Below are 13,144 nucleotides of genomic sequence, written 5' to 3'. Positions count from 1 at the left end.
AGGGCAGGCTTTGGCTGATTTAGGACACTGTTAGAGAGAGTCCTTTGGAAGGCAGTCCTGAAGAGCAAAGGAAGGCTGGACATTCTTCAAGAAAGAAATCTTAAAGGTGCAGGAGTAGGTCATCCCCATGGGCCAACAGACCAGTTGGTGGGAAAGAAGTTTGGCCTGGTTGAACAGAGCTTTGGCTGGAACTCAGGAAAAAAAAGAGGAGTTTATGACCTGTGGAAGAAGGGGCAAGGCAACTCAGGAAGGCTACAGGGATGTTGTGAGGTTATGCAGGGAGAACATTAGAAGGACCAAAGCCCAACTAGAATTTAAGCTGGCTACTGCTATAAAAGATAATAAAAAAATGTTTCTATAAATACATTAACAACAAAAGGCTAAGGAGACGAGGAAAAGGTGAGGTACTTTGTGACTTCTTTGTCTCTGTTTTTAACGGTAAGACCTGTTGTTCTCCAGAGGTGCCCAGCCTCCTGAGCTGGAAAACAGGGACAGGTAGCCTAATCAAACCCCCATAATCCAAGGGGAAATGATCAGTGACCTGATACACTGCTGAGGTGTTCAGAAGTCTATGGTCCTAGATGAAATCCATCCAAGGATACTGAGTGCTCACTGAGCCACTTTCCATCATTTATCAGCAGTCCTGGCTAACAGGGAGGTGCCAGTTGACCAGAGGTTGGCAAAATGTTCCATCTACACAAAGTGGCAGAAGGAGGATCTGGGGAACTACAGGCTTGTCAGCCTGACCTTGGTGCCGGGGAAGGTCACGGAGCAGATCATTTAGGGTACCATCACATGGCACGTTCAGGACAACCAGGGCATTAGGCCCAGCCAGCATGGATTTATGAAAGGCAGATCCTGCTTGACTGACCTGATTTCCTCTTATGACAAGGTGACCCACATAGTGGATGACAGAAAGGCTGTGGGTGTTTTCTACCTGGACTTTAGTAAAGCCTTTGACACTGTCTCCCACAGTATTCTCCTGGAGAAACTGGCTGCACCTGGCTTGGATGGGTGCACTCATCTCTGGGTAAAAATGGCTGCATGGTGGAGCCCAGAGTGTGGTGGTGAATGGACTTACATTGAGTTGGCAGCTGGTCACAGTATTGGGGCCAGTTCTGTTAATATATTTATTGATGACCCAAACAAGGGGATGGAGTGCACCCTCAGTCACTTTGCAGATGACACCGAATTGGGTGGGAGTGTTGATCAGCTGGAGAGTAGGAAGGCTCTGCGGTGGGATCTGGACAGGCTGGATTGATAGACCAAGGCCAATGGTACGAGGCTTAACAAGGCCAAGTCCAGGTCTCACACTTGAGTCACAACAACCCCATGCAGTGCTATGGGCTTGGAGCAGAGTGGCTGGAAAGCAGCCTAAGGGAAAAAGGACCTGGGGGTGCTGATCGACAGCAGCTGAACATGAACCAGCAGTGTGCCCAGGTGGCCAGAAGGCCAGTGGCATCCTGGCCTGGATCAGAAATAGTGTAGCCACAGAATCAGGGCAGTGATTGTCTTCTTGTACTTGGCACTGGTGAGGGCATACCTTGAATCCTGTGCTCAGATTTGGGTCCCTCGCTACAAGACAGACATTGAGGTGCTGGAGTGTGTCCAGAGAAGAGGAACGGAGCTGGTGAAGGGTCTGGCACACAAGTCTTGTGTGGAGCAGCTGAGGGAGCTAGGGGTGTTTTGTCAGGAGAAGAGGAGGCTCTTGGGGGGACCTTATCGCTCTCTACAACTACCTGAAAGGAGGTTGTAGTGAGGTGCATGTTGGTCTCTTCTCCCAGGTAATAGGTGACAGGATGAGAGGGAACGACCTCAGATTTCACCCAGGGATGTTTAGATTGGCTATTAGGGAAACTTTCTTCACTGGAAGGGTGGTCAGACATTGGAACAGACTGCCCAGGGAAGAGGTAAAGGCACCATCCCTAGAGGTATTTAAAAGAGGTGCAGATGTGATACTTAAGGACATGGTTTAGTGGTGGGTTTGGCAGTGCTTGTAAATGGCTGCTCTCGATGGTCTTTTCCAACCTAAACAGTTCTGTGATTCTATAATCATAGCTTTCTTTTCACATAGCTAAATACCACTTCATTGTTAATACTGCCTATAAAAAGAAATGATTTAAAACAATAATCTTGGTAAAAGGCAAGAGTTGCTGATTCTGTTGCCAAAGAATTTTCCATTAGGTAAAATGAGGCGTGTCTGGGTCTGGAGCATCTCTCTTATGAGGAGAGACTGCGGGAGCTGGGCCTGTTTAGTCTAAAGAGAAGACTGAGAGGGGATCTCATTAATGTGTATAAATATCTCAAAGGTGGGTGCCAGGAGGGTGGTGCCAGACTCTTTGCAGTGGTGCCCAGCGACAGCTTGAGGAGTAATGTCTGTAAACTGAAACACAAGAAGTGTCACCTCAACATGAGGAAGAACTTCTGTATGTTGAAGATTTCAGAGCACTGTAACAGGCTGCCCAGGAGGTTGTGGAGTCTCCCTCTCTGGAGACATTCAAAACCCACCTGGACATGTTCCTGTGTCACCTGCTGTAGGTAACCCTGCCGTGGTTGGACTAGATGATTTCCAGAGATCCCTTCCAACCCTAACAATTCTGTGATTCTGTGAAAATACAGTGTTATACGAAATTATTATTGGCAAAATATGTGTGCTAAATTGTTCTAGTAGATATAATTGTTATAGGGGATTCCTTCCCCCAAGAATTTAAGGAGTGGTTTCTACACAAAGAGCAGAATGTCAAATAATATGAACAGTTATTTTATAAATCTGTCTCAACTTCAGCTTGGACTTTCTGTGCAATTACCACCTCCATGGTATGACCAATTACAGTTCTCAGGCTGACCAAAGATGTGCAATATGTCTCTAGAAATTTGCAATTAGAAGGATGAGACTAACTTGTGTTGCTGCGGAAGTACTTCTTTTGGCTAAGAATTTTCTGGTAACTTTGCAGTGCAGGATTCTTTCCACTGCTTGTGTTTGTTTCACGCTCCTTTTCTTATGTGCAAGTTTATATTTGCATTAGCAGCCTTGGGACACTGGCAAGAATCTTACTGCTAACACTTTTCAGCATCACTACTGTAGAGACTGATCTCCTAAGGCTGCACAGAGAAATTGTACTCATTTATTCTCTTTGTTACTGATTTTACCAGTCATCCCAATTCAGCATCTTTTTTCAGTGAAATTTCATTTTTTTTATCTGACTTGTCCATCTTTAATCTCTGACATGTTTTAGATGGAAAATGCTCTAAAATGTCTCTCTTGATTTCTGAGGACATCACAGAATCTCAATCTCATTGCTTTAGAAATCAGTTTTAAAAAATATTGACTGAAGTTGTTTTTCCTCCTTCTGAGAGCCCAAAGGGAACTTACCTCTTTCCAAGATCTTTGTTGCATACCTTTCTGATTCTTTCATCAGACAGATTGATAAATAGATTTCCTCATACTTCTCTAACTGAAGTGATTTTCAAGCTACAAAGACACTGTAGATTTAATTGGCCCTCCTGTAAATAAAGTAATTTTTTATTATCAAGGTGTCCTGTCTTCTGTCTCACAACAGGAAGGTTTTCTTACTTCCTTGCCTGCTCCCCCTTTCTGAAACTGGGTGATTTCTGAAGAGACTGAATCTTTACTTTTCCACCACTCCTGCAGTGTAAGAATCCTCTTGTTTAGTGATGTTTAAATTTGGTATTAACATCCCTAATTAAGAAATCATTTGACAATATTGTGTTTTCTTCTCCTTTTCTGTAAAGTGAAATGTGTCCAGAAGTTGCAAGGCTTATGGTTGCAGTTACTTCTGCTATCAGAATGGCTGTGATTTAGACTCTTAGTGGCAGATAATCCATACATCATTCAAAGAAACAATCCTGGACCTCTATGCCAGCTTAAAACTCACACTGTATTTTCTTAACTCATTTCAGTGTTACTTAAACCAAGAGATTAGCTTGCTTTGTCTTTGTGTTTGCTTGAAATTGGATACTAAGTGAGTAGAGGCTACCCCTGGGATATGTGCATTTTGAACACTGCCAGGACAGGATTATTTAGGAAACAATCTGCTTGCATCTATTTTTGGACTAATCCAAGAAGCTACATGTTTCAAGACAAAAATTTTCCCATGGGATAACTGACTCTAAGGATATGTCATGTAGTAACTTTAAACAAAAGTTAGAAATGTCCTGCAGTGATCAACTTCAGCTCTGTAAAAAGCTACGTCTCTCATAGCTTCAAAAATCTTTCAGTCTGTGTTTAGTGGAGGTGCTCTAAGTCCTTCTCTGTATTGTGCTTCCTGAAGTCACCACAGTGCGAGTATACATAGAGCTATATCAACACCAAGCTGAACATGAGCCAGCAATGTGCCCTTGTGGCAAAGGCAGCAAATGGTATCCTGGCATGCATTAGACAGAGTATCATGAGGTTGAGGGACATGATCCTTCCTCTCAGCACTGGTGAGGCCACACCTGGGTTTCTGGTCTCCCCAGTACACAAGAGTGATGCACATATTGAAAAGAGTCCAGCAAAGGGCCACTGAGAAGATTGAAGGTACTGAAGCATAGGAGGGAATGCTGAGAAAGCTGAGACTCTTCCACCTGGAGAGGGCTAGGAAGATCTCATAACTGTACATAAATGCCTGAAGGGAGCGTGCAGAGAAGAGGGATCCAGGCTGCTTTCAGTGGTGCTCAGTGAAAGGACCTGAGGTAGAGGTCACAAAATGAAACATGGGAGGTTCCCTCTGAGCATCAGGAAACACCTTTTTACTGTGAGTATGACTGAGCACTGACACAGGCTGCCCAAGGGAGGTGGTGAAGTCTCTCTCCTTGGAGATACTCAAAAGGTTTCTGGACATGGCTGTGAACTACTGGCTCTAGATGACTCTGTTGGAGCATGGGGGGTTTGACCAGATGACCTCCAGAGGTCCCTTCTAACCACTCCTCTCTGATTCTGTATGATAAAGGGTTTTGTGTGTCTTTGTTTTAACCCTTTTGATATATCTTTGGATGTGTTATCTGTGTGTGCATTCTCAATTTTCCTTTAGAGTCCTTAGCTTCAGTATTTCCACTTGGAGTAACTGAAAGAAAACTTGCCTTTGTCTTCATATAAAACTGTGGGAACTACCCATATAAAAGAGGTGCTGAAATGTGATTCTGCTTAGGCTTCCAAGATTTTGAACTTTCGAACTAGCATTATTTGATGACTTCTAGTTCTTATATTGGAAAAGACAGTGAGGTCCTTGTCCCAGGCCCCTTGAGTCATCTTTTCACTAAGCTGGGTAGTCCTAGCCTTTTATAAAACTTCCTATAAAACACATTCTATATTTCTGACTAGTCTTATTACTGTTCTCTAAAACTTTTCCAGTTATAGTGCCTCCTTTTGAGACTAGGACATGAGCACTGTGTGCAAGATAGAGGGTGCAGGCAAGCTTCCAATGGCCCAAATGTGAGGGGTTTTTTCTTTATTTTCTAATAATTTTTAATATTTGAATAATTTTTGTTTTGACTGCTGTTAGGCATCAGGTTGAATTCTTTGTTAAACTATCTGTTGTAGTTATGAGATTTCTTTTAAATAGTAATAGTAGGCCCAGTATGTGAAATGAGGAAGGTTTTTCTTTTGTGGATTGAGTTACACAATTTATCTTCTACAGATGTTATGTTTCATGTCCACAATTCCTTGAACCTTTCTTTATTTAAAAAATGGTTTGTTTCACTTTTGCGATCCTCCTGCCTTTGGGTAAAATACAAGTTTAAGTGAACTTTTAAATGCTACCATTAGTATGGTAACTCTTTGATTTAACACTTAACATATTAAGTAATTACCAAATTGTTATTTTGTTTGTTTTACAGGAGAATATTAAAAAGTGAGCCTCCTTATCCACAAGAAATGAGCGCTCTATCTAAGGATATAATTCAGCGGCTTCTGATGAAAGACCCCAAGAAGAGGCTAGGTTGTGGTCCCACTGATGCTGATGAAATCAAGCAGCATCCCTTTTTCCAGGTAAAGCAAACAACAGAACTCACCAGATAGCACTTACTCTATATTAGTGACTGTGAAACCCAACTCTAAGGAAATTCTGCTGTTTTGTTGACAGAATAGCTTAGAGACATGTTAATTGCATGAATAATTATATTGAAGTTAGAAAGAATATCCATGTGTTTATGTATATGGATTTTGTGTGTATTAGAAGGGCATGATAGATATTTAATATGTTCTCTCTGTATCTAAGTTACTTGCAGCAAAGCACTGAAATTATGTGTTGCATTGTCTCTTTTTTTTTTTTTTTTTAATTAAGGAAGTTTACCACTAGCATTATTTGTAAAATCTGAATATTGATAAAATTCACTAAACTCTTCTATTTTCCTTGGCCTAATTAAATCTTTAGTCTTGTTTAATAAATTTTAATTCTGTTCAGCTTTCACTATATTAATATTTGCTTTCAGACAATGACAAAGATTGGATTTGCATACAGCATCTGTACTGTTCCATCCATTGTGGTTTAAATTATGTGTTTTCTTTGAAAAAACTAATGAACACTGTATAACTAATGAACAAGTATATTTTTATGGTGTTGCTGAAGTTAAGGAAAGTTACACAGAGTTAAACTTCCCTTATTCACTGTTTGCTTTGGAAGATACATTTTGTCCTCATACAACACTTTCTAATCCTGACTTAATTTCAGTTCCACTCCTTTACAGTATCAGAGCAATTTTCTCGTAACTGCTATACCAAAGCTTCCTCTTTCTAGCCATGCATTTAAGGAAGAATTCAGAGGCTTATGCTCTCAGGGTTCTGAAAGCTGACATTAGTAATTAAGCACAGAAATTGGCAGTGAAAAGTTGAAGATACTGAATGCATGCACTGTGGCTTACAAAAATATAAATGTTGTTTATTTTGAAAGAGAGGAAGAAATTCAAGGGCCATCACACTAATTGTTTGGCTCATCTCCACTGTTAAATTTAATTATATTGATTTTCTTTTTAATTGAATTCTGTCTACATACAAATAAGTATGATACTTCTTGGCTCTACCTAAGCAAATTAGTAGGGCATAATTTGTATGCTTTTCATCTGCCTGTGGAAAATAGCAAATGGAGTTAGGATTGTGTTTCTGGACAAGTCTGTCTTTCCAATATCTCTTTTTGTTAAATTTTCATTTGATTCAAACTTATTTTCCTGTTTTTTGTTTAGAATATGAATTGGGATGATTTAGCTGCCAAAAAAATACCAGCTCCTTTTAAACCAGTAATCAGAGATGAATTGGATGTCAGTAATTTTGCAGAAGAGTTTACAGAAATGGATCCAACATACTCTCCTGCAGCAACCCCTCAGACTTCAGAAAGAATATTTCAGGTATTTTAAGAACTCACATTAATTTAAAAAAAAATAATTGAACAATTCCATATAGCTAGCTTTTTTTTCCTCCTACCTTTTAAGTTCTTGAAATTAACTGTGTAATATCCAGTCTCAGTTCCCAGAGCTTTTTGTTCAACAGTTGCAAAATGAGAAAGGTGGGAACAGTCCTACTGCAAATATAAAATTCCTTGTTTCTCCATTCCCAGCTGAATGTCCAGCATGCTGGACTAAAGTCTGTCTGTTCTTTATTGATTCTTCATACCTTATGAGTCTTGTCATCTTGACTCCATCAGCCTGGGCTACCAGCTTGAGCAACAGTCATGTAGTTCACCCATTTCCATATTATGCACTAGTTGAAGTATTCCTTTGGAAAGTGGGAGCTACCTGCAGAGTTGAAAGTAGGTCTTCCACGTTTTGTAGGAGTGCTCTAATTACTAGACTGCGTGCTGTTAAGAATGATCCCTTCTTAGATTGTACAGTCTAGATGAAAAATAGGTAGGTAGAAACAGCTCATGTGCAGTTAACTTGGTACCAGAGCTGCAGAGGTGAAGAACAGTTTGGATTGCTTTCTCTTCTCCCCCTCCTTGTGCTTTGTTGTTTTTTATTGTCTGTGTTTGAGCAGCTTAATTCTTAGTGTACAGGAATGTATATTGGAAGTTGTTAGATTTGTAGTGACTGTAGTAAGCAATTTATGCATGTCACCACTCTATGGTGGTAGTCACAGCTGTTCTTGTTATACTCAAACTAGGCACATCATTAATATGAAGCTTATATTGTTTAGCCATTTGCAATGGTTTGATGCTTACATCACAACATAAAAACTATTTCATGCCTTAACTTTAAGGTGTCCTGGGAAGCTGGCTAATTTGAATTATGAGCCTTTATCACTATTGTAAAACAATTCAAGCTGAATCAGATTAGCATTAATTATGAGAGTTCTTGTAGTATTATTGTTTTATCTTAAACTATGGAGAAGAATATAACTGATTCCAGGAACATACCTGTTCATGTTGAACGGAGTGATATCTAACCATCAATGAACCAGTTATAGTTTCTGTTCTATGGTACGAAAATTCTGATTTCTTTGAAAAATTCTTCTGAAACTTCTAATGTTTCATATGTATTATGATAATTAATGTGCAGCAATATCAAACCATGCCCTTTTCTGATGTTTTAATTTCATAGGGATATTCTTTCGTTGCACCTTCTATTTTGTTTAAACGCAATGCAGCTACAGTAGATCCTCTCCAGTTTTATATGGGGGATGAACGACCTGGAACTACAACTATTGCCAGAAGTGCTATGATGAAGGTAATAATAATATCAAGAACTAAATTAATTAGGTGTACCTTGGAACTATGTATGAATTCCCAAGCAGCAATCACAAGCTAGGCTACAGATTACAAAACAGTCATCGTTCTTTTATCAGCTCTCTGTAATGGCTCCTCCGATGATCCAAGCATCTAACTTGCATGTGATACTATTAAGTGGTTGACATTTAATCTGAAAAATGAGATGATTGTCTAGTTTCCCAGAAGAATGAAGTATGGAGTTAATAATAGTATGATTCCTGATAGCTCTTATTCAGCCAACCATTGTAGATATTTTTGAAACCGTTAATTATATCAGAATTCTTTCTTTGATATGTTTACCCAAAAGAGTGTATAGTTGTGTGAAGCCTTTTAAGAACACATGCTATCGTGATGTCTTCAAACGAGTGCATAGTTTTGTGGATAAATGTATGTATGGCCATCTTTGATCCTGTTTGTCTGAATATTTTGTATCTTCAGCTATTGTAGTAGTAATGATTTATTTAGTGATTATGTTTGTTTAATGTAACATAAGCCTTACTCTTTGATTGTTAGAATAATATTTATGCATTTTATTAAATAGAAGTTAAGATTATATATTTTATTAAAAAGAGAGCTCTTTTACAATTTTAAATATAGATGAAAAATTCTCACGAAATTTTACTTTGTCTTTGACTGTGTATACTACAAGTATTCTGCAAAACTAAATACAGACAGTTTCCTAACAGGACTCTCCATTTTATCATCATTATGAACTGGATCTGAAAGAGAAACCATTGGGAGAAGGAAGTTTTTCCATTTGTCGAAAGTGCTTACACAAGAAAACTAGCCAAGAGTATGCAGTAAAAATAATTAGCAAAAGGTATAAATATTCTATAAGACAATAAAAATATTTTCTTTGCTTACTGTCACCCATGGATTAGAATAATGTTCACTACATTTTTGGAAGTAGAAAAATAACTTGAAAATTATTTTCTGTTCTATGAATCTACAGAAACTTACTGTATCCTTATGACCTTTAAAAAAATTCTGAGAGTCTTTTGAAACAAAATGTTATTCTTGTTGGGGAGGACACAGGAAGAAACCTAAAAAGTACCTTTCTGGTTCCTAGTTGTATTCTACCCTTCCCCTAATTGTACTCCTAACAAAGTAAGGTTTAAGGTTTTTCTATCTTTAGACTTAAGTGAACTGAACGTAGGCTTATGCTAGCTCCCTCTCCTAAGCAGCCCATTTGATTGCCTAGGATACTGCTTTTAAGAGGGATCTGTAGTGTGGGTTGCCTCAGATCTATCTAATTGTGTGGATGGAACTAGACTTTGCAGTTGTAAGTTGCATTTTGTTTCCTGGGTGTTCTGAAGAGAACATCCAAATGAAGGCAGCTGACTTGCTTTGTACACGGGTATCAACTGGTCTTCTTCCAGAATGGATACCTCAGTTTCTGCCTAGAGAAAAATAAAGATGAAGGATTCTTTGAGAAGCAGATGGAATTTTGCCTTCATTTTGCAGTGTTCATTAGTAAATATGTCCCTAGTGTGTTGTAGAATGCTGGCAGGAAGGGGAAAGTATAAATGTTCTGCTATCGGAATGATAGTTCACAGTGATCTCTTCTCCAAGGCATTTGGCTGTACCTCTGTTTTTCCAGACCCTAGAAGAAGCTGTCCACCAGACTTAAGTGTTTCATCACATGCTGTTTGAATAGGATAAGTTCAAGAATAAGAAACCTAAGTGTAGGTGTCTGAGTCACTTTTCTGAAGTCTGCTAATTTAATAGAGGCCCGCCTAAAACTGTTAGTGGAGTCTACAGAGAAACTTGAATGACCTGGCACTAGAAGTGGGATTCAGTAACTTAAACATAGACATCTGCGTAGTGCCATTTTAGCATCTGTTGGTGTCTTCTCTGTTCTCCAGTTTCCATCAGTCTTGTGACTACTACCTTTTTGTAGATGTCTTCATGGCTGATGTCATCTCCCAGGCTCTCCTATGCTTAGGCCACTGAATCCTACTCTAGGTATGTATGTTATGGTGATTTAGTTCACCCTGTAAGATTGGTTAACTAGAATTTCAGTCATTATAATGAGACCTTGAACAGTAGTATGCAGTAGACACCTACATTGGACATTTTAATGTGAAAATCTCTGCCATGTGTCTACACTCAAAATTTTTTTTCTGTGGTACCTGCGGAGCTGTAGGTTAGTAACTCGCATCTCTTAATGTAATGGATATGTTGTCTTGGATAACAGTGGGCACAGTGGTATTGACTTTTCCCCTAGAACTAAACTTTGAGGAATTATGTCCCTAGATGATATTACTCATGGGTTCTTTTGCTCTTTCTCTTTCATCTTGGTAGATCAGGCTAAATGAAGGTAAGAAGTGGTCTGTACACAGAGGTTTTTTTTTTTTTTAGGAATGTAGGCTGTGAGCAGAGTCAGAGCATGTTTGTGCAGTATTTAGGGGTAGCAGTAAACTCATACTCTCAATAGTTGGACAAAAAACAGCTCGAATAAGAAACTGTAAATAATATTGCTCTGAGGATCACACCGGTAAATCTTGCTAAAAGGAAAAGTGTAATGAGTTTCTAGCATCTTCTTTGCCTCAAAGTCAATCTTTCACTCCTACTGACCAAATGTGCCCAAAAAGGGAATCTTACACCTAGGGAAACCCTTTCGTGATACTTGAGGTGAAAGCTCAGATGAAGAGTTCCTCTGTGGTGTTGCTTTGTTTTGTTAGTAGTGCTGGACCTGCTTCCAGCCAACAATTTGAGATTTATCTGTGTGTCTGAAGACCACTCAAACAGTGGGCTCCTGTAAACTTGCTTGAGTTATTGTTTTAGAACTTCCCATTTGTTTTTCATGAGATGGTAACTATTTATGGAGGGGAAATACTCAGAAAAGTCCATGTACAAATTTCGAAGGTTTATGTTCATGATACTGAACCTTTTTCATCTGTTTTCAAGGTTCACTTCCTTCTGATAGTTTAGGGGGAAAAACTGTGTGAGTCAGGTTTTTTAATTTCTTAAGGACCTGAAGCCACTTTCAATTTAAACAACTTCAGCAGCAGGTGAAACAGCTTAGTTTATTCATTCATTATATGAAACCTGCAGAAAAACGGAATTCTCTTGCACAGAATTCTCATTGTAGTTCTCATCCTAATTAGGGGGGGAAAAAGGCAACCAAAAGCTAAGAACATGTGTAGTGAGAGAGATTCTGTGTTATCCATAAGGCCATTCTCTTAAGTCAGCACAGGGTTAGACTTTCTTGGAGAGAGTTTTGGCAAAAATTTTCAGGCATTATTTACTAAAAATAGATCAACATATCTAACTAGTGGGAAAAAGTGTTCTGATCTGTCACCATTCACATAGTTTTTATAATGATCACCATGTTCATTTTTTTTGGCTATAGATTTCAGTGCTTGAAAGAGAATTTATACCATGAGTTTTGCTCTGGAGATAGTCTCTTCTTATTTCTTCCATTTCAGATTTTTGCAATGGCCTGTTTAGGGGTTCATTTGTATAACACAATTCATATATAGATGATGTTACTCTTTTTTCCTAGTAGAGCTCATAGTTTCCATACCACTTTGGAAATACTTGTCTCCTTTAAGAATGGAAAATGATTTGGCCAAGATAAAAGTGAACTAACTTTGTAGCAACATAAGTGAAGTCAGATTTCCCTGGACTAAGGGAAAGGTTAGTTTTAGATAGAAAATATTCTGTAACATCACATCAGCTTTTGCTGTAGCAAGTTGCAATTGCATTAAAAACATTGTTTGATTTCCCTGTGGTTTTTTAATAATCTAAATTGCAGAGTTATGTGGCAAGTTTTCTCAGCTTACTTTGAATATACCTTTAATTGTACTAAAGCAATTAAAAAATAGGTCTAACGCTTTGAACATGCAATTTGCTTAATAAAATGGGTACAAAATGACTGCTCAATTTTTCTAGAATGGAAGCCAACACCCAGAGAGAAATAACAGCCCTGAAACTCTGCGAAGGACATCCGAATGTAGTGAAGTTACATGAAGTTTTTCATGACCAGGTATTTTGAAGAAACTGTAATCAGCACCTACCAAACACATTGCCATGTGTTTTCCCAAGAACTTTTAGGAGTTAAGCATAACTGTAACTGTGAAGGCAACGTTTTTCCTAGGGCTTTTGTCTAGTCAGTATAGAAGATGAAGCAGAAGTTCTACATTCAAGCAAACTTGCAGTTACTCTAGCAAATCAAAAGTATGTGTAAAAATTAGTCTTGGATTGTGTTTGTGGTTCTGGCCTTGGCTGTCTTTGTGAATCATCATGCAGTATATTCATTGCACAGTTTCACATCTATGATACTGAGGTGTCTAATCACTTTTCTCCTAGGGTTGTCATAAATTTTAAAACAGTATTGGTGAATTGGTTTGGAAATCATGCATAGGAAGATTATACAGCTAGCATTTTTTTTTTTTACATATTAGTAACTCAATGGAGATAACTAAATAGCTTGCCAAATTACC

The 13,144-nt window shown here is 38.6% G+C and overlaps 1 protein-coding gene across 7 annotated transcripts in view; it reads left to right on the top strand.

The window, feature by feature from the left end:
• Window positions 1-13,144, top strand: part of RPS6KA5 (ribosomal protein S6 kinase A5) — a 76,992-nt gene that overhangs the window by 53,881 nt on the left and 9,967 nt on the right. For all 7 annotated transcript variants that reach the window (XM_027739956.2, XM_027739959.2, XM_027739960.2 and 4 more), the window contains 5 exons: window positions 5,839-5,989; window positions 7,180-7,341; window positions 8,530-8,655; window positions 9,383-9,516; window positions 12,594-12,687. In XM_027739956.2, coding sequence (XP_027595757.1) covers window positions 5,839-5,989; window positions 7,180-7,341; window positions 8,530-8,655; window positions 9,383-9,516; window positions 12,594-12,687 — 667 coding nt within the window. The remainder of the gene's footprint in view (window positions 1-5,838; window positions 5,990-7,179; window positions 7,342-8,529; window positions 8,656-9,382; window positions 9,517-12,593; window positions 12,688-13,144) is intronic.

The sequence above is a fragment of the Pipra filicauda genome, unplaced genomic scaffold (assembly GCF_003945595.2).
Source record: "Pipra filicauda isolate LSUMZ 115617 unplaced genomic scaffold, ASM394559v2 scaffold27_size4233163_pilon, whole genome shotgun sequence".
Taxonomy (NCBI): Eukaryota; Metazoa; Chordata; class Aves; order Passeriformes; family Pipridae; genus Pipra; species Pipra filicauda.
This window is presented reverse-complemented; position numbering and strand designations above follow the sequence as displayed.